The 21,325-nt window shown below is 37.5% G+C and overlaps 3 protein-coding genes across 11 annotated transcripts in view; 2 read left to right on the plus strand and 1 right to left on the minus strand.

Moving 5' to 3' along the window:
- The window catches only part of armc9 (armadillo repeat containing 9), a 27,796-nt gene extending 23,046 nt beyond the window's left edge, over window positions 1-4,750 (minus strand). For 4 of the 5 annotated variants that reach the window (XM_084952596.1, XM_084952597.1, XM_084952595.1 and 1 more), the window contains exons 1-6: window positions 4,565-4,750; window positions 4,158-4,355; window positions 3,834-3,959; window positions 3,485-3,655; window positions 1,469-1,624; window positions 1,261-1,353 (exon numbers count right to left, since the gene is read on the minus strand). In XM_084952596.1, coding sequence (XP_084808722.1) covers window positions 1,261-1,353; window positions 1,469-1,624; window positions 3,485-3,655; window positions 3,834-3,959; window positions 4,158-4,232 — 621 coding nt within the window. In that variant the 5' untranslated portion in view covers window positions 4,233-4,355; window positions 4,565-4,750. The remainder of the gene's footprint in view (window positions 1-1,260; window positions 1,354-1,468; window positions 1,625-3,484; window positions 3,656-3,833; window positions 3,960-4,157; window positions 4,356-4,564) is intronic. The other variant, XM_084952594.1, reaches the window with a different exon arrangement.
- Window positions 4,142-7,625, plus strand: polr2h (RNA polymerase II, I and III subunit H). Of its 2 annotated transcripts, none has more exons than XM_084952604.1 (6): window positions 4,142-4,232; window positions 5,686-5,778; window positions 6,193-6,276; window positions 6,736-6,829; window positions 6,995-7,078; window positions 7,301-7,625. In XM_084952604.1, exons 2-6 carry the CDS (start codon window positions 5,706-5,708, stop codon window positions 7,416-7,418), a joined length of 453 nt encoding a protein of 150 aa, XP_084808730.1. In that variant the 5' UTR covers window positions 4,142-4,232; window positions 5,686-5,705; the 3' UTR covers window positions 7,419-7,625. The 2 variants fall into 2 exon arrangements, with proteins under 2 accessions (XP_084808730.1, XP_084808729.1); XM_084952603.1 differs by lacking the exon at window positions 4,142-4,232 and adding an exon at window positions 5,063-5,256.
- Window positions 7,626-9,058: 1,433 nt separating this feature from the next.
- Window positions 9,059-21,261, plus strand: mfsd8l1 (major facilitator superfamily domain containing 8-like 1). 4 transcript variants are annotated; one of them, XM_084952601.1, is made up of 12 exons: window positions 9,059-9,505; window positions 13,413-13,563; window positions 13,755-13,817; window positions 15,068-15,187; window positions 15,298-15,377; window positions 15,489-15,819; window positions 16,133-16,206; window positions 16,364-16,577; window positions 16,846-16,968; window positions 17,139-17,269; window positions 19,134-19,248; window positions 19,390-21,261. In XM_084952601.1, exons 1-11 carry the CDS (start codon window positions 9,503-9,505, stop codon window positions 19,212-19,214), a joined length of 1,371 nt encoding a protein of 456 aa, XP_084808727.1. In that variant the 5' UTR covers window positions 9,059-9,502; the 3' UTR covers window positions 19,215-19,248; window positions 19,390-21,261. The 4 variants fall into 4 exon arrangements, with proteins under 4 accessions (XP_084808727.1, XP_084808724.1, XP_084808725.1 ...); XM_084952598.1 differs by having other exon boundaries at window positions 9,061-9,505; window positions 13,378-13,563; XM_084952599.1 differs by having other exon boundaries at window positions 9,061-9,505; window positions 13,378-13,563; window positions 19,395-21,261.
- The last annotated feature ends 64 nt before the right edge of the window (window positions 21,262-21,325 follow it).

A 21,325-nucleotide genomic window follows, 5' to 3' on the forward strand; every position in this document is an offset into this window, starting at 1 on the left:
ATAATTAGTAAAAGGACTGCAGATGGAACTAATTAATATCTGAAGCCTCAGTTATGCTTTCTCTGTCGGTTTGAGTCCAAGTGACGCAAATTTCATCATGAGATGCTGAGCGTGGTCCACGCGGACATCTGTTTTCCTGAAAGCAGCACAGACTTTACATTACAACATACCAGATGTGCATGCACCCCAGGTAGCAGACAACAAACAACTGGTTGTGTTCCTACTTTCACTTAAGTACCCTATAAATGTCATGTAAGCACATGTAAATGTTATTAATTGGCTGAGCCAAAAAACACTGATGCTCAAATGTTCCCACTTTTGGTAACCGTGTTAATTTTGTATACACTAGAAACATTTTTTTTCAGCCCATAGCTTTTTATTTTACAAAGCTTTGAAAGTTGGCTAGTTTAGTTTCACAAATATGTACTGAGCAAAGTCTATGTGGTGGGTTTCCAGTATCCCAATAATTCCATTACCTTTGCCCACCTTTCTACTCTGAGGAGGTTAGGATAACTTTGTTTCTTTCTGTGCATTAGCTAACTTGATAAAATCTAAAACCCCAGTTGGGGACAATGGTTGTCATGACGGTTGTTATCAACTTTCTCTTTTAGGCTGGGTTTTGTGTTTCCGACTGTGCTCTCAAGAAAAGTTCACAGGTTGAATTACTGTAACTTTACAGTAAGTAGTAAGTAAGTAAAATTTTGGCAATTCCAGAATATTTTTTAATCGAAACTGACTTTTAATTCAACATAACTCACTAACCCGTCAATCTCTCTTCGTGGTACGTCTCTCAGGTTGTCACATGATCAAACATGTTACAAGAGACTGGTTGTTAAAGAATTCCTTATTCACCTACAGAACATATTTTTATTCTACATTTAAATGTGCAGTCCAGCTAAAGAAGGCAAGTTTTTTTGCTCCTCAGTGGGTTTATTTTCTACACATCATACCTTACCTTCAACGAAATTGCTAGATTTTTACTGTTTGCTAAGTTTTATAAGTTTCACTGAAGGCTGTTAAACTACCTAACCTAGTAATCTGTTAATGTAACAAGCTGGAATTGAGAATTTAATTGACAAAAGTTACGTTTTACTTGACAACCGTTTACCTGTCACGTGGGTTTGTGCAATGAATGAAAATATGAATTTTGTTAATGCCATCTCACTGAAATCAAAACAAGACAGACAAATCCATTTGTACATCTGTACTCTGATGGTTTTCCCAGCAATGGCTCGTTAGTGAGGCACAGTAGAAGGATACATATAAAGTCATCAGCCTTGGGCTGTTAGATGGCTTAAGTATCACTGACAGGAACTGCTCCAGCTTATCTCTCAATTTTGGCATCCAGGAATCCTAAAAACATGAAACAGAAGTTAAATATGAAGTATGGTGATGTTCATTCTCACAGTGTGACTTAGTAACTGTATTAGATGGTTAAAAGCAAGGTAATATTCTATAAGTGTAATACCTGGAACAGTTGTTTGAAAGAAGGGTGGACAGTGGGGTTGGGAACAAAAGGCAAAGCATAGTAAGGCAGAAACTCTGTGGTCTGGCTCAGAGCTCCTCCTCGAGTTTCCAGGTACTGCCTGAAGAAGGAAACCCTCTCTTCAAACTCAGCACGGTCCTTGAGGTAGATTTGAGATGTCCATCAAAAACAATTCATGAACAAAATTTTAAAAAAATAAATAACTAAATCAGGTAAGCTTAAGGCTGGGGTGTCCAAACTCGGTCCATTTTTAATTGGCCCGCAAGTAATTTTATAAATAGAATAGAATATGGCCCGCACTTCTTGAGTGTATTGCACTTCTTAGTTTTAACACCAGGGGGAGCTGCTGTTGATCAAGGCAGTTGCTCCACCAAAAAGGCAAATCACAGAAAACATTTATCCCCAAGTTACTAAACATGGCAGAACCAAAGAAGCGAAAGGTAGAAAGTGAGTGCAGAAAATTTCAGACACGGTGGGAGAGTGAATATTTCTTCAAAAAATTCAAGGGGAAGTGTGTCTGTTTGATCTGCACTGAAACTGTGGCAATTATGAAAGAGTATAATGTACCACATCATTATGAAACCAAACATCAGGCCTATGCATCCTACACTGGTGCTGAGCGAGAGCAAAATTTAAAGCAAATGGTAGCTATGCTGCAGGGTCAGCAACAGTATTTTTTTCGTGCTCAAATTGTCCAGGAAAAGGCTCCAATAGTCAGCTATGAGGTCGCCCAACTCATCGCAAGACATGGCAAGCCTTTTTCAGATGGAGACCTCATAAAACACGGCCTCGTTAAAGTCACCGAAATAATGTGCCCGGAAAAAGTGCAGGACTTCAACAACGTCAGCATGTCCAGAAATACAAAGACTCGTCAGCCAACATTAAACTGTCTGATAAAGCTGTGCTTTTGATTTTTACACCGATGCCACAGACACCGCACAGCTGCTACTTTTTTTGCGGGGAGTGGACGAGAGCACGAGCGCTTTAGGTGAGTAAAAAATATATTCCACAGTACCCGTGTGTTAATAAGCATGCATGTGCAGGTACACATGCTTCAAATATCAATAATGCGCATCAATTATGTCACTACCCTGCTTTTGCGCACCACTTTCTTTATATGCACAGCGCACGCACACGTAGTCAGCTGATCTCATCTGATGCAGATTTGCTCCTTGATCAAGTGACATTTGTCTGGATTTTTGCCAGGAGTGGCGTACGATCAGCACAGCAGCTGGATGGCCCGATTTACATACCCAGCGCAGCTGATACTCACCAGAATAATTTACTAAAATTATATGGACTCCTGTTATTAAGTCCAGTTCAGTCTGTTAATGTTGATAATCGTTTCAAACGGACGTTAATAGATGTTTTGCTAACTTAAATAACAAACTTGAAATGTACCCGTCCCATTTTCCCCTTTATTGTTTTTTCTCTGTACTGTAAATCTTCTGTCTAAGAAGAAATCTGAGGCTGCTGTTCTGAGAATGAGCTACCAAAGCTTTTTCTGAATAAATCAATAAAGATCCATTTAAGGAAAGCTGTGATGAAGGCAGTTTTGTCTTTAATTATATTCAACAATATAACACATTTGACCACTTTTAAGTGATTTTTCTAACTTTAATACAGTAAAGTTAGGGTTATATACCTAATTTCTAGTAAGTGGCCCAGCCCCTTCTATATTTTTATGTATGTGGCCCTCAGTGAAAAAAAGTTTGGACACCCCTGGCTTAAGGGGTCACTTAAGAAGACGCAATACATCTTCAATTATGATTGCATGTTTTGCTAAAAGAAGCATAAGGTTTTTTACAAATCTGTATAAATAAATGAACTCAAACTCCAATTGACTTCATGATGAAAGGTATTTCATATTGTAAGAGATCCACAAAATTGTTGCCACAGAAGGGCGAAAATAAGACTCTGGCGCAGCTTAGTGGACATATGAAAAACAGCACATAATGACATCAGTATTAACAGACACATACACATGTAAATACATACATGTCCTACAGGGTGCCTCCTCAGTGGGTAGATTGTAAAGTGGATGTAAAGGTAGAACTCCAGTCCCTGGGCCTCAGCATCAGGGTCTTTAACTCTGTGGGGAATATTCTCTGTCCACAGTTCAAAGAACACCCTGTGGTCTCCATCATCAAATGAGCTGAGAAGGTCTTTCTACAAAAGTCACATTTTTTGTGGTTTATCACACAGTAATAATTGAGTCTCAATGTACATGACTATTACAGATCTTTACAATTAATACAGACAAATACATCAATTTGAACTTTGCTTTGAGGTTAATTAGCTTTTTCCACTTTTTACCATCACACCTCCATGAAAAATCAAAATGTACCTGAATGACACGTGTCTTTGAGTCTTTGAGAGTATTCCCTTGAGGCTTTGAGAGGAGTTTGCCTTTGCTTTTGCACTCCTTCTCAAAACTGTGAAGAGTTTCTTCAAATTCTTCAAATTTGAGGTACTACAAAGAAAAGAAAAAAACAAATAAACACACGTGACATACCACCTCAATCAGAGCAGAATGTAAGTATGCTTTCAATCATCTATGCATAATGTATTGTAGAAACGATATATATGAAAGTTGTGCATTGCGATTACTTCATTTCTATTAATGCTCACTGCGATTTGCATATGGCAGTTTACAGAAGAAACGTGCTACCTCCTTAATCATCCCAAGAAGATCGGTTTCATTTGCCGAGATGTCCCCCATATTGGCTGCCTCCTTGGAACTCATGTGAGTACCGAAAAGCTTTAAAATATCCGGCAGCAAAGAGTCCCACTTTCATTCAATAACGTTTTCGCTCCGAGTTAGTATTTTGCGGTCTGTTTGAATAGGACAGCACAATGGTTTGAGCAACTAACAGAGAGAGAGAAAAACATCAACAAAGATACAACTGATGGCGATTTCACTTTACAATCTAAAATTCAAGCACATTTGCCTTAAAAGTGAATTATTTTCATCATAGTAAGACATCAGAGACAGCGTCAAGATGTCACAAGCTAGCTAATAAGCTAGCTCATCAATTAACGTTATGCGACATAAAGAGAGCGCATTAACGTCATTACCTCGTTCGTATATCAGGTACTTGGTGAGCGCCTTCTTCCGAGGCGCTCACGCGTAGAACCATCCATTTTTGTGAGGATTTGTGGTCTTCAGTTGCAACTTATATTAGTTAGATAGCCATTAGCTAGCAACAGTACACAGACAGGACGCTAAAAAACACCTAGCAACCGAATAGACTGGAAAGTAGAGGCAAATGTCGTAAACATTGACGAAAGGATGCTATTTGGTTCTTACGTATTCTTTGCAGATTATTGTGATTTTCTTTTGCTCTTTTTAACTTTATAACAATAATAAGGTATCTCATGAGACCATTTATTTTTTAAACTAGCTGGAAAACCTATATATTTGTTTCGAATATTAACGTAGAGAAAGAGCAGATAGGCAGGTTTTTTTTATTATTATTATACGTTTTTTTTTTTTGCCTGTGGCTGAAAAAATTCGTCTATCTGTCTTTATCTAATTTTGTTATATATTTACTTTTATATTCTTTCTTTCCGTATTTCAAACCGGAAGCACTTTCTATGTCAAAGGTTGAGCACATTGTTCCTGCGCGGTACAGTCTGTTTGGGATAATAATGAATGAAACTTTGACTAAATAAGACATCTAGCGCAAAATTAAATACTCCCCGTCGCAGAGTGAAAACCCAAGTGAGCGCGACGCCATTGAACTTACAGTATAATATCAAAACTTGAGGTAAGTTTTTGGAATCGTTTGGCCAATATGCTAAGGCTAGCAATTCGCATGAATGAGAGATGCTAAAGTTGAAAAAGCTTTGCCAAGACCTTAATACTTTCGCTAACTGATTCGGCAACAACAGGTGTTAGATTACTGTTAAATGGTCAAAAACAAATGCACGAATTATTAAGTTTTGAAGGTTTTTTTTAAGTTGTGATACACAGTTGTTTCATTAATGTATGATTAGTGGTTAAGATTTTTCAGCTGTAGTTGTGCACAGAATAGACGGGGGGAAACAATAAGACAAGCAAACCCAAGTTTCTGTGAATTTCAGTGAAGTGTGTTTCTTGTACTGGCAGGGTGGGTTTTAAGTTTCAGTAATGGTTTCAGTCTAATAAAAGTGGCTTCATTTTGTGTTTTTGTCTTTATTTTCCCCTATTTTCACAGACTGACAGACTCGGAGAGAGATGGCTGGAATTCTTTTTGAGGATATTTTTGATGTAAAAGATATCGATCCAGATGGCAAGAAGTTTGACAGAGGTGTGTGAAATATTATCATTAAAAAAAAGTGAAATTATAACACCAACCAACAGATAATTGCTTGTTTTAAAAATCTCAAGTCTGTACTGCCCTACTAGTAGTTTCAGACACAACAGACAGATTATTAGCCGTTGATCCACACTCGTTTAACGTAATTTGATCTCGATATAGATAAAGTTTAATTTATAACCCAATTGCAGTTCTTCTTAGTGAAAGGGATCTGATATTAAGTATTAAACCTTTCAAGTATCCAAACACACAACTTCTGGCCAATCATGAACCAGTCTAACTTTGATTATCAACAAGAGTCATTATTTTAGTTATTGTTGATCTTCGTTAACGCCATTTAATTAAAAAAATAAATAAATAAACAATAAATTATCTAATAGAAACTCTTCAACTGTTAATCTGCAGTATCTCGTCTGCATTGTGAAAGTGAATCGTTCAAGATGGACCTCATCTTGGATGTGAACATTCAGATCTATCCTGTTGATCTTGGTAAGAAAAAAACCTTCTTTTTTTGTCCCTGTGTGTCTTTGTGTTTTTGTTTTGTTTTGTTTTAAATTGGAAGTAATTTGTTAGTTAATATGTATCAGATACAATGGTGTAAACCGGTCCTATATACAGTATAATTATAGCAAATGACTATGTCAGCTATTTAGAATATTTTATCAGAATAAACTGGCACTCTTCAAAAGTAAAGATTATACTGTAATACATAAAAAAAAAATATGATTGCTCGTTAATGTATCTCCGGACTCCCTCAATATTTGACTTGTTCACGTGCAGGTGAGTCGTGTAATAGCTGTATAATAACATTTACTCAACCCAAAGGAACCCAGCTCTATGAGTAAAAAGCCTTGAAGAACCATGTGTCAGAATTGTATCTGTAACCCAAAGTGTCCAAATGCACAATATGATAAAGCTAGTTTGTTGTAATATACCTCTTTCATTAAGGTGACAAGTTTAGACTGGTGATTGCCAGCACGTTATATGAAGATGGAACACCAGACGATGGAGAGTACAATCCTCAGGATGACAGACCGTCTAGGTAAGACAGCTGCTTCCAATTTAAAGTTGTAATTTGTGGAACTTTAGCACAAAAAAAATGCTGTTTTATTGGCATATTTAACAATAATAACATTGTTAATACTTTCTTATGCTTTTAATTTACAAAATGACTTTCACATTCATTCCACTTTGTTTAAATTTCCAGAGCAGACCAGTTTGATTATGTGATGTATGGGAAAGTTTACAAGATTGAGGGCGATGAAACTTCAACAGAAGCTGCCACACGTCTGTAAGTGAAGTGCTTAGTTTTCTCAAAATGACTATATGTCATATATTTGCTGAAATTAATAATCCGCTGGAACAAAACTGTGTTTCTAACAGAGAAGATGACCTTTCTGTGAAACTATTTATGGAAATGAGATCACATTTGAATTTGCCTGTGTGATAACTTTTCCAGACTCTGCCGTTGGTTTGTGCTATTCCAATTTCTTGTGTGTTTTTCTTGTTTCAGCTCTGCTTATGTGTCTTATGGAGGCCTCCTCATGAGGCTACAGGGAGATGCCAACAATCTTCACGGCTTTGAAGTGGACTCCAGGGTCTACCTGCTCATGAAGAAACTGGCCTTCTAAAACAAACCTGTGGTCACCCACCCATGGTTCACCAGTCAACCTTAAAATTATATGGAGCATCTACAAGGAGGCTGTCGGAAACTTTTTTATTTTGTTGATTCTCATTCCTCCATCAGGATGGACTAAAGACTAAACACTGTGGCACATAAGAACTGCTACCGACTCCACCTGCAGACAAACTGTAAATAAAGACTTCTTTTATACACATTGGCATGTTTATTCTTCCTTATATCTTAGCAACTGCTCTCAAACAAACATTTAATTATCCTTGTACTCTGCAAGAAGGGTGAGTCTAACATTATTACACAGGCATCATGTGTGCTGCTATAATTAGGATGGAAGATGGTTCTATAAAGAAACAGTGCTAATTGAATAAAGTAGTTCAGAACGGTGAACTTTCAGGTTTGTAATTACAGTTCCAATAAATCTGTTTGCAGTTTTTGGCTCCATTGATTCCTCCTGCAGACCCCAAATGGGCCATTTATCCTCAGCCTACTCACAACAGCAACAATGCATGTTGGCTGATGTCATTCTGACTCTGCACAGGAGGCAACAGGGGATCCACAACCACAGAGCAAAACCTTAAGCATGTGTGAAAGCAGCAACGCACATAATTAATGCCCAAAGATTAAATCTCTCCCTAAAAGGAAGATTTAGCAACACGCATGAGGTAATCCTACCTCATGTGTGGGACTTCACAGTGTGACGGGCAAATGTTCTACATACCAACAAACTAAAATGTGAACACGCGAGAGACAGAAAATTTAATCAAGTGTACACAGGCAGCTTTTTGTATGGAAAGCGGGTTTTTCTTCTAATGGAAGTCACAAGATGGGGAACATTTTTGTCTGACTCAGACTAGAGTTTAGTGACGCAATAAAGGAACGATGTAACTTCTCTGAGGTCTTCCGCTTTTCCTCCTGCTTGGTATCTCCATTTTCAACATCCTTTGTCCAACAAATCCACTATTCCTCATCATCATCCCTTGTCTCTCCAACTTTATCTCCGAAACACTTGACGTGAGCTCTCCCTCTGATACACTCATTTTCTAGCTTGTCCATCCCAGTCACTTTCTATGAAAATTTTAGCGTTTCCAGCTCCAGGTTTAGGGTTTTTAGTTTAGTCTTACTGTCCAAATTATACATTATAGCAGGTCTCACTCTCGTCTTATAAACCTTCTTTTTCACCCTTGCTGCTAGCCTCCTGTCACAAATCACCCCTGACACTCGTCTCCACCCACTTCACCCTGCCTATGCTCTCTCCTACTCCTAAACTGCGGTAATCAGCATGATTGAATCCACACTCATTAGCGAATATCCAGATTCAGTCCAAGGGGTTCAAAAGGTTTTATTTTTTGCAATAGTGACGCTTGTCTAATAAAGCACGTATAAGCAAGAAGTGCAGTTCTTTGTATCAGATCGATACCAAAATTTGCAGTATCGCACACACGCATACACACTACCATCGTGTATCTTGTTAAATGGTCTTGCAACAGAAAGAAGAAGAAAAAAACCTTATACTCTAATGTGTGCGTATATTATTCAATCTATGAAAGCAGTTGAAGTTTCAGCGGTTGCGACTGTCAATGTGCGGGCAACCGGAAGTTGTGTAGGATGGCTTTAAACTGCGCGCTGCGGTGATTGGTTGTTTCCCCTCTGCCTCGCTTTTGGCAGTTTGAGGGCGAGTGTTTAGTAAGCTACGGCTAGCATCAATCATTGCGGAGCATTTACCCGGCTGGTTTAATTACAGACATTTTATATATGCATGGACTTTAATCACGACGAAAACACGAGTTTTCCATACGATATGAGATAACGCGTAGTGATAAGCGATATTAGCCTTGCAAACGCTGTTCAGGTAGTAGGAACAGTGTGCTCTTGAAGCATTCTGCAGCTGTTCTCTGTAATTGGAAACACTGCTCTCGGAATTATGTCGGCTGTGTTTGGTAGGGAGACGAGAAGGGACATGTATGTTTAAAGTGTTAGAGAGAAGAATTCAGCAGTGAGGCGTAATGGATAGCAGACGGGAAAAGAAGCTGACATATATCACCATCGGACTTATTTTTCTTCTTAGCGGCGTGGAATATGGTAAGACTTGTTATTGGGGTAAACATGGGTAGATGACAATGACAAAGAAATTGTAACAAGTACAACAAAACTGTTCTATAAAGATATTTTAAGTGGACAAAATGGACTGTTTTAATTATAACGCTGTGGCACAACACCGGTGCAATGACGCATGAGTATTTTTAAAAATAGGTCATTTCTTTATTTTATATATATCCATATCCCCTTCATGTTTACTACAGTCTATTTAACAATATGCAAATATAATGAACTTTAAAAAGAAAAAACATCGGAAATAATTCATTTCACATAATCATTTTCAATGAAGGTCATCTCTACAGTGCATTTAAAGCGCATTTGTGATAACATAAATGTTTATAAGTATCCCAATATATAAGATGTATATGTATTGCATAGAATATATAAAAATCAAATTATTATAAGAGGTGGAGATAATAATATGTTACATTGTGTTTATTTACCGCATTTGCATTGGCATTTAACAAACAAAAAAATCTGTTCTGTGTTACACACTGCATTATAAGTACCATAAGCTTAACCGGTTATAAAGACACACACAGACAACTGTAAAAGAATAGATTATAAATCCAGGCTTCAAGCAATACAATTGTGAGCTTTAAATGAAGTGAAATTAAGTACAAATTTAAGGTTTGTTTCAATTTTATGATTCTGTAACAGCAAATTGTTTTCACTATTTGCTGGTGACAAGTTTAAAGCAGAAAATAGGAAATTCAGCATCCACAGAAGCAAGATTGAGGTAGAATTGGGCAAACTCAAAGGTAAGGCGATAATACCAGTGTAAATCTTTATGTGGTATAAAAATATTGCGATATCATTGCATCACCGTACATTTATGTTCCCTTGTGTGCGCAGTAATGAGAGAACCCCAGGCTGATCTGTGAGTAAGATCCACGTGTGTCAGCCTCCATTGATGAGTTAGTTCCTAAAAATCGAACTACTTGAACAATCTCCAACAAAGCACAGGACTTAGCAAAATGTGTAAGAAAACTGTTCCTATGGAAATAATAACTGTGTTTCACCTGATAAGACCATAGCACAGAACCATTGAGTACAACCAGGCTAAGCGTGAGGACCTGTGACCCAAATGTATATAAGTGACTCAGTCCAGCATGATTGGAGCGCTTGATAGCACCCCACGTGACAGTGAGAACAAACAAGGAAATTAGTGATTAAAGGAAAATCTCAGGTAGAAAAGATTTTTGTTTTACTTTGCAACAATATTGGGCAACTCCCAAAGAGTTACAAGGTTAAGTTAACCTAAAATCTTAAGCAGTTATTTTACACTTGGACTTCAAATTTTCAAGGGAAACACTAGCTAGGTTTGCTTGATCACAGGAAACTGAACAGTACTTAAAACACAAACAGTTGGTTAAGTCTTTTAACACGAGTGGTTTTACTTGTAGTTGAATTAATGTTTTAAATCCAAGAGTGCAGATTTCCAGTACAACCCACCTGTGTTTATTTAAGAGTGAGTAATGTAAAATAGGGTCATCTACACTACAGTTTGACACTGTATATTCAACTGCATGTCTTCTTCCCCTCACCCCCAACCGGTCTCGGCACCTTGCCACCCCTCCCTAAGGCTGGTGCTTCTGGAGAAATCTTTTTCCTTCCCATTGTCACCAAGTGCTTGCTCATACAGGGTCACCTGATTTTAAGGGTTTTCCATTATGTATTATTACTGCAATATAAAGTGTATTGAGTTGACTGTTTTGTTTTGTTTTTTTAAATTTCGTGCTATATAAAGAAAAATCAAACTGAATTTAACTGGTTGGACATCACTGTCTTTATGCAAACATTGCTTAAGCCATTATCACAACTCTGTCACAGTCACTTTAAAAATACAGTCAAAAGAACAACTGACAACAGACATGAATACAGGTGTGCTTTGTGAAACCATTGCATAATCCAAATGTGTTTAAAAATGTCCGCCTTTAAGACGTGTATACATAAGAACAGGTTAGGAGCAATGTGGCAACCACAAATCAATCAAAGTCAATGAACTTAACTAAACTCTTGCAAAAAGGGTGAATTAACGCATAGCTGATGTGAAATAACTGCCATGTAGAGTAAATAATTCTCAAATTTGGGACAGATAATTAAAGCAACTACACCAATGTGAGCAAAGAATGCAGCTAACTAACCGGATGAGTAGTTGTGAACAGCCTGGAAAACCGACCAGCCAACCAGGTATCAGCTATAAAGCATTGTGCATCAAGCAAATCGCTTTACACAGTTAGGTCAATACGTTTTTGGACTCTGCTCCACTGTAGTGGATTTTAAATCAAACATTCATGATGTGACTGAAGTGCATACTTTAATTCAAGGGTTTTACCAAAATAATTCATTAACCTTTTAAGAATTGCAGCCATGTTTAGTCATCTGTTTTTAAAGGCTAATGATTAATTGAGAAGAGAAACATTATTTTTAACATCACGTAATCATACATATATTTGAATGAAAATGCTTCCTGGAGTGTAGAAACCATAGACATCACAAAACGCTGTGTTTCCTTCCTCAAGATGCTCTGACAGGCCTCGTTGTGGATCTTTCTACCTCCAGTTTTGTAAAACCATGCTCTGCTGGGGTGAGATCAGATGACTGACTTGTCCACTGAGGAATATGGTATTTCTTTCCCTTCAGAAGCTCTTGGTTTGGTATTGCAGTATGCTTTGTTTCACTATCCATTTGCACTGTCAGCCGCTGTCCAATCAGTTTTGCGACATTTTGCTGAATGTGCTACTGCTACTTCTATCAACAGTCACATCATCAGTAAGCACGACTGACCTAGTTCCACATGCTTTAATATTGCCTCCACCATGATTTACAGATAATGTCATATGCTTTGGACCTTGAGCTCTTTCTCTCCTTCTCCATCTTTTTTCTTCCCATGATTCTTAGAAGTTAGAAGACATTTTTTTTCAGAAATGTGTAGGCCCCTTTAAATGTTTCTGGTAAAGTCTAATTTGACCTTCTTGTTTTTGAACATAACCACTGGTTTGTTGTACCTTTGTATTTGTATTAACAATCAGAAAGTGTCTCTTGATTGTAGACTTTAACAAACAAAGACCTACCTCCCCTTCTGTGGTCTTTCAGGCCTTTTGGTGTTTTTTGAGCTAATCAATTCATTCATTCTTTTAAAGAATGAACCAGATTTTTATTTTATCAGCTTAGTTTGTCCTGATGTAACGAGGGTACAGGCCTCACCTGGTTGTGAAACTGCTTATCAGTCAATCAGTTTCTATTTACCTTTTTGCATCTAAAAATGGTACATTAGGTACATAAATTGGCTGTAATTGTTAAAAAGTTAAATCAGTGGGGGGTTTTAACACCTTGAACTAAATTAAGTCTGTACTTCAATCAAATCTTGTTTATTTGACTCCACTGTGTGCTCTATAGAGGTTGTTTATAGACAAGGTCAATGAAAAAGAGAGATATTGAATTATCTACAGATACAGAGGTTTTGCTCTTTCCTAACAAGCAATATATAAATATACAAATAAATGATAAATTCCTAAAGTTTATGAAAAAGAAACATTCAGTTTTGTCACTTCCACACACAGTTGTGTCTGTCAGGGCCATATCCCTGAACGACAAGAATTTGAGTAGTAATTTTCTCTGGAATTCTCAGAGAGCGTGCTTTATTGTGTGCCATCTGACCCAGTAATTGAATTTTGGATTACATTTGGTCAGCATTATCCTTTGCCTGTGTGATAAATAAAGCTCTAAGCAATAACAGCGTGATGTATCCATCTTTTGTCTTTTAGTTTTCAGACTGTGATGAATCGAATATGTATGATTTCGTAATGGTAAAATAAAAAACACATTTCCCCTCTCTTCTCTATCCACAGCTGTAATTTTGCCCACAATATGGCGTTTCTTGCAGACTCTGGATGCAGCACCGTACTTTCTGGGATTGGTCCTGTCAGCATTCAGTCTGAGTGGCCTACTGTCTGGACCACTGTTTGGCCACTGGTCCGACAGAACCCGATCAACAAAGAAGATCATATTGTTTGCCAACATCTTTGAGATAGTTGGTGAGTCCACAGGTCTTGCATATTTTCTAACACTCAGCAATCCTTCAAATAGGATTCACGTTTGAACCCCAGTTATACTGGGTACTTCTTTTGTACAAGAAACCAAACATAGTTTTTTTTATTCAAATCTTATGACAATTGTTTAAGTCGATTCCATATTTACTTTTTATCTTTTTTTTTTTTTTTTACAGGTAATTTTATGTACTTGATGGGATACTCAAAGTGGCTTCTGCTGTCAAGCAGACTGGTAGCAGGTGAGTCTATAATAAGTAAACGTAGAACTGAGAATCATTTTGTGGATTTAATGACTACAAATATGTTAGTCATACTGAAAAGCATGTTAGTTTAGAACAGTTTAAAAAACTTGATTATAAAAGTTTCAGACTGAAAGTACTTCAGTGATTAGAAAATACTGGGATACATTATTTACTGCAAAATATAGTCCCTGCCTTTGTGATAGTTTCCATTGACACTCATAAATCCTTAACTTGTAGGTCACTAAAAGTGTTTCAAAGTTCAACCTGCGATCTGTTTACAAGCTACTTTAAATTGAGTCTTAAGGTATGTTTGGTGAAATATACTGCTGAGTTTGCAGAAACTGAGTGTGTTATGTTAGTTAGTGTCGTTGTAAAGCGCTTTGGGTGCCTTGAAAAGCGCTATATAAATCCAATCCATTATTATTATTATGAACTGGATATGAGACATTGTTAAGACTTTGTCGAGGTTGGACATAATAGTTGCATAACTGCTGTCACTTTGTTGGGGTAATCTGGAGAAATTTCAAGAATGCCAACTGTTTCCTTCTTGTCTAAATAGTTCATGTTCACAGTTCTTATTTGGAGCTGTGTTTTGGGTCATTGTTCCATTGTAGGGGGAAATTGGCTCCATGTGGCTCCAATAAATGAACATTCAATGGTACGGCTTGTACTGCAAAAAGTGATAGCATTCCTTTATCCCGTACAAATCCCTCACTTAACATCACCAAGACATTCGTGGGAGTCACTTAATAGAGCTGTTAAGATAAGATGAAGACGTGTAAGGTGTCTGTTTGTCAGAGTAGAAACTTGTTTTCTGGTTTATCGTTTTTTGCTGTTTTATCTTCATTTCTTGCAGTTCCTCAAAGCCTTCAAAAAATTATTTTCTTGGCCAGTTTGAGGCTGAAACACCCAAAGTTCTGGTTACTCAATAAGCCAAATACATTTCACCTGTCCCAACATAAGTGAAAAAAACAAAACATTTTTTTTCCAATTAATTATGCTTTTAACATTTAAAACTTGCAACTGTTTACACAATATGCCATCTGTGACCATTTAGGATAACTAAGTGCCATGTTAAATAAAAAACACGTGTTTTTCTTTGTTGTTTCTAAATCACTCCTGTCACTTGACTGTTAGTGAAACATGATTTCTTATCTTTTTTCCCACTTTACAAAAAACAGTTTTACCTGGAAAAGAGAAGCCAAAGTTGATGTTTTTGGTTTTTAGTTGGTTTGTTTGTTTCCCAGGCATCGGTGCAGGCGTTAGCTCGTCCATCTTTGGCTTCTTAACCAGAAGCACGGCCCCAGAGGACCGTGCCACTGTATTTGCTGCTTTCATGGCGTGTCGGCAGGCTGGACTTGTGATTGGTCAGTGCTTGTTTGCTTTCTTGTGACAAACATTAAAGATTGTTTAGTTATTATAAATCTTAATGGTTTTAGGTGGATAATATTCATGTAGTATCCTTTGTTTAACACAGGTCCAGCATTTAACATCTTTCTGAGGTTGTGTGATTTCCACCTGGGTCCTTTTGTAATCAATAAATACACTGCACCCGGGGTAAGATTTAAAACATGTCAGTATGTATTATAATAAGGTGTTTTACATTTTTCACGCATTTTTTGCCTCCATCTGTGGAGAGCAGTGACCTTGTTCATCCATCCCTTGCAGCTGTTTATGTGTGTGCTGTGGATTCTCCTTCAATTCGTGGTTGTTTTCCTGACTGTGGACCTACCACCCGTTGAGAAGAGGAAACGCAGGGATAGTATGACGCGAAAGAACCAAGAGGAAGAGAATGAGAAAAGCCTTGTGGAAGACGTAGAAGAGAGCGATGAAGAGGGAAAGCCCCTAATAGTGTCTCAGGAGCTGATGGGGTCCTACGGCTCTGTCGTGGCTTCCAGTCCACCCAGGAACACTACGCTGAATCCGAATCCTTCACCTCATTCTCCTGTTTCACCAGCAGAGTCTTCAGGTGTCTTTAAGAATTTCAGCATATCTCGAGGTCAGTGATTCACATGATTATTGCTTGGAGCCTTGCCTGTTTGTTCATCTCTTCTTCTATCCTCTTCTTAAACAGATTGGATTGCCTTCTTGCTACAAAGCGTCTTAGTTTTATCAGCCTTGGAATGTGCAAATTATATCTCTTACAAGTGAAGTAGCACAGTTTGTTTGTTGTTGTTGTTGTTGTTGTTGTTTCTGAACTTCCTGGTTATGAAATAGATTTTTGTCCCCTTTCTCTCTGACTTTGCTGTTGACCAATGTCTCTTTCCAGTGTTTTCATGTTTTGTCTACATGTTTCGGTTTCTTTGTATCAGAGTTCCTGAGAGAAGAGGTGATTGTGCTGCTGGCTGCCCAGTTTGTCACCTTTTTCAATCAGACAGCGCTGGAGGTGCAGATTGAAACTCACATACAAATTAAATGATCTCTTTTCAGTATATCATTTCTTGATTTTTAATCATTTTAAACCCTGTGAGAGCATACAAACTAAGTTTTATCTTGCCAACAAACATAATGAGACTAAAGGATTTAACGGGCTGTGTCCTCAGACCATGGTGACCCCTCTGACGCAGAAATATTTCAGCTTTGGGGAGCTGGAGAACAGCGTGATGTACTTTCTTGGTGGTGTAGTGGTGATTGCCGGCTTCCTGTTTGTGCGCTGGCTGAGCCGTCATGTGACAGAACGGGTGATCCTCGCCATTGGTCTGTGCATGTGCAACATCTCCTGTGTCTGGTGCCTCATCTTCTTGGCTAAGCCGCTAGGTTAGACTCAACTTGAAATTATAATTTTTTTGATTGTTTTTTTTGCTTTAGCATCTAACTCTCATGAATGCTGTTCATCTGGACGGAGCATTTTCACATATAGAACTAGGTCCTTGATCTCTCACTGAGACACAGTCAAAGTAATGCTTTCTTTTTACACATATGTAATATTTAATCCTTAAAAAAGCTTTCCTGAAATCCATCTTCGAAATGTGTCATATATATTATTCACCTTTTTCCTTCCTTTGGCGTTTTGTGTTTTCTCTAGGTGGCTTTGCATGGCAGCTGACAGAGTTCATCATTGGGGTATTTCTGCAGATTTTGGGTTTGCCGTTTGTGTCTGTTGCGCAGGTTTCTCTGTTTTCCAAAATTACAGCTGAGAAAACACAAGGTAAGAAACTGCACCATCTACTGGACAAGCAAAGGCATGACAGGGTTCTGGGGTCATTTCGAGGGAAAAAATTAGTATATCAGTGAAACTGACTGCACATTTTAAGGCCTTATAATAACCATATAAGTAAGCCCTTTGATGTGTTTTGTGCTGTGTGGGGCATTTTGCAGGTTTCAGTCAGGGAATACGTCGTTCAGTGGGGGGTCTAGCCACCATTCTGGGCCCACTATGGGCTGGAGGCCTTACCGAGAACATGTATGTCATGATGGGGATGATGACAATACTGCTGGTCCTGCTAACGGTAAGCAACAATTACAATGTCAAAACCATAAGGCATCCTGTCAGAGGTTAAGTGTAAATGGACTTTTGTTGGCTGAGAGGAATCATATTTATATCGAGGGCATAACCTGGAAAAATAAAATGATGAAAACATGAAAACTCATTTGCAATATTTTTGCTTTTGAAATTTTCTTTATACAGTGTAAATAGTACATTTGGGTAGATTTAGGTTATGTACTTCTCTTCTTTTCCTACATAAAATATTACAAATAAAAATAATAAAAATAATACATAATACACATTTGTGCTTTTGTATTGCTTTACTTTGCCTAAATACTTCTCTCTACGTTTCATTTATTAGGAATGAATAATGCTACCTGCTTGAGAACAATGATTAATCACCACATTCCCTTTTTACGCAAACCTTTGTTCTTGCACTAATGTGTATAAAATGAACCAGTTTCTAAAATTGGGACTCACAAAGTGTGCAAATGTGCATTTCTGTTTTATGTCAAAAAGTGATGTTTCTCATCAGTGAGTATCTGTTTAGAACAAATAAAAACCTAAAAATAGGTTTTAAGTTAAGAAAAGGAGATGCATGTTGACATGTCTAGCCAGCAGCAACTGGATTAGGTAACAAGCAAGCACAACAATATCCTTTTAATGAAGTACAGGCTCACTCGTTATGAAACCCAAATGTTTAGAAGCAAACAAGGCAAAAACAACCACATTTACTCCATCAGTTCTTCACAGACCTTTCTTTCATTATTTTCTCTGTAAAAAAAAAAACAACAACAAAAAACGTGGAGCTCTGCCTCCCTGTCACATCCGATGTAGTTTCTCAGTTATCACAGCATCAAATGTTCAGTTCTTAAAAATATTTAAACTTTTACAGATACTACCAAATGAACCCAAATGAAACATTCCCGCTTCAAATCACGTCTGTAAAACTCCAGACGTGTCTGTGTCCAATTCAGGACACGAACACTATCTCTACTTTTAAGATTAGGCTTCAAACTTTCCTTTTTGATAAAGAATATATTTAGGGCTGGATCAGGTGACCCTGAACCCTCCCTTAGTTATGCTGCAATATGCTGCTAGGGGATTCCCATGATACATTGAGTATTTCTTCTTCTGTCACCTTTCTCACTCACTATGTGTTAATCAACCTCTGTGCATTAAATCATACTTGTGATTAATCTCTAGCTCTCCTCCACAGCATGTCTTCTATCCTGTCTTCCTTCTCTCACCCCAACCGGTCTCAGCATATGGCGGATCCCTGAGCCTGGCTCTGGTGGAGGTTTCTTCCTGTTAAAAGGGAGTTTTTCCTTCCCACTGTCGCCAAAGTGCTTGCTCATAGGGGGTCATATGATTGTTGGGTTTTTCTCTGTATGTATTATTGTAGGGTCTTTAACTTACAATATAAAGAGCCTTGAGGCGACTGTTGTTGTGATTTGGCGCTGTATAAATAAAATTGAATTGAACTGAATATTGAACTCAGCTTAGCAACTGCTAAATGATAATGACACGTGTAGCGTTGGACCCGTTAAGCATAGACAGGACACGGACGTAATGACAGCACTACTTTATTTTCGAATGTGATTACACTGTGGTTTTTGTTTTCACTGGGACACAGACACTCCCCCTCTGCCTGTCACTGACAACATATAAAGAGACATAATCACACTCACATCCCAACACACCTGTTCACCCCACCCCTGCGCCGCCCCGGGAGCTCACTGTGTCACCCCTCCTCTGCACCCGGCCAGAGACCACACCCACGCCACAACACCAACTAACAGACAATCTTTCTCTTTCTCTCAGTCACCTTCCACTTCAACATGAGAATAAACGTTTCTTTAACAAACGTTTTTTGTCCATTGCAGATGATGCTGGTCTACTCGTACAGCCGACTGGTGGAACCTGCTGCACAGGAGCAAATGGACAATTCGGCAAACTTTAATTAGCAAGTGGCTGTTAGAGGAAAAGTGGTTGAAGGAGGTACAGTTTTATTTACAACCATAATGTATGTCTTGATGCGATTCATTTCAATTCACTTTGGTAGTATAGTAATCAGATGTTAGAAAGTAAATAAAAGTTTTACATACTGTCTTCTTCTGTCTCTCTCTCTCTTTTTTTAAGAACAGTGTGAGCTTCGCGATCTGTACTTTCTGTCCCTCATCAGTCTCACTTTCTGCATCAAGACCATCATGTAGAGTAGTATCACGCACCAGAAGCACAAAGCTCATTCTGTAAGGGTTGGATTTGTCTGTGCAGAGGCTGATCTGATGCTGTTTAGTTCACTATATTTCCTATGGAAATAAACAGAGTTCTGCTGTTCATGCAAGAGTTGGATAAAGAGGTTTGTACCAACATCCTACCTGTGCTTCAGAACGTAAAACATCATGCTAACTGTTAATTTGATGAATATTCCAAATGTTTTACATTTGCATCAGAGGACCATATATGAATAAATATTAAGCACTGACATGATTTGCATTATTCAAGGTGTTTAAAGTTTTGTGACCATTGTGGGATTCATTTGCTGACTCCCTGATTTTTTTTGAGGGTGTTTTTAGGGTTTAGGAATTACAGCTTCTTAAGCTTTTGCCCCCTTTTTTGTTTTTTCCAGGGGACTAAAGGTAATTTGCTCAATGGACCTTTTTCATGGACAGGTGTAAACTATTCTTTCATTATTTTTTGCATTAGTTAAACAGTTAAAAGCTCGTAAGTTGATTTCAAATGCAGCATTTGGATTTTGAACTATGCGTGTGAACTTGGAATCAACAGAGATAAATGTTGGATAGGCTGCAAAAACAACTCTATTGTAGCGATAACATCAACATTAGGATTTGCGAAATCAACAGTATGATGGATATATGAAAATAAAGATACTGGTGAGCCACAGAAGACATTGGCGGTAGATCAGCGCACGAGGGTCACTGTCATTGACTGGCTAGTCTGTAACTGGAAGACTTCACAAGGGTAGACTTTATCGGCTTCAAGAATAGAAAGGCCAAAATCTAAAATGATGATTTTTATTTTAATTATGATTACAACAATTTTTACAATTACGTGGTGCCTCTGAAGACAGGGGACTGTAAATGAACATCGCTGTAATTACTCAAAGACATAAAAGCTTTACAGACTTCAATTTCATCTCAAATCTGTTGTAAAAAATTATAACTGAAAAAATATCACTGTCTAAATATTTCCTACTGAAACATAATGATACCTTGACCTATTGACCTTCTGTTGTGATAAAGAATATTAATATGTTATTAATGCCAAAACTGTACAGTACAGAGATTTTAAAGGCAGGCCCTTTTGTCTGAAATAACAGAAGGATTTAGAACTTAATTTTTTTTTCTTGTTTTTAAGTTTTTACAGTAATTTAATTACAGTTGATCAAATGAAATATTCAGCTTTCCATTGATGACACTGTTTTACATTCTTCTCATATTGTATTTATTAATTTAACAAGCGCTTAAACACATTGCCAATATGTTTTTTTTAAATGTCACAGTAAGTGAGACAATAATTAAACACTAAAGTAATCAGAAATAATTACAACAACTAATACAAAGAATCTTTTTTTTCATTGGAAAGCACTACAAAGTACACATTGCTAATATCATGATGCTGATTTCATATATATTTTCAACACTGGTGGGCGCTCTTAGTCTTTGAAATATTTCATTCTTATTACTGCATGACTGGTATGTGATCACAAGGAGTTGAGTCCACTGTTAGAAGCTGTTTTGTTTTTTTTGTTTTTTTTGTTTTTTTAATGAACATCAGCACTGTTAGAGTTGCTTTAGGTACAAGGCAGTGCTAAAACAGGCACTACACTTTTTGCAGGCATTTATGTTGTTTGTTTCATAATAATTTCTTCACATTTTACACTAAACTCACCAAAGTCATGTTATAAACAGAGTATTCTTTATTTCATATTTATTTTTCATTATTTATTTATTTTGTTTTGTTGTCTTTAAATAAAAAAGATGAACTTCACTATGTGAGCTTGTGTTTATAATTCTCCTAATAAGTGATGAGTTTGGGTTTAGTCACACAGTCA

The sequence above is a fragment of the Perissodus microlepis genome, chromosome 15, assembly GCF_051167445.1.
Source record: "Perissodus microlepis isolate ML-2025 ecotype Zambia chromosome 15, ASM5116744v1, whole genome shotgun sequence".
Classification (NCBI taxonomy): Eukaryota; Metazoa; Chordata; class Actinopteri; order Cichliformes; family Cichlidae; genus Perissodus; species Perissodus microlepis.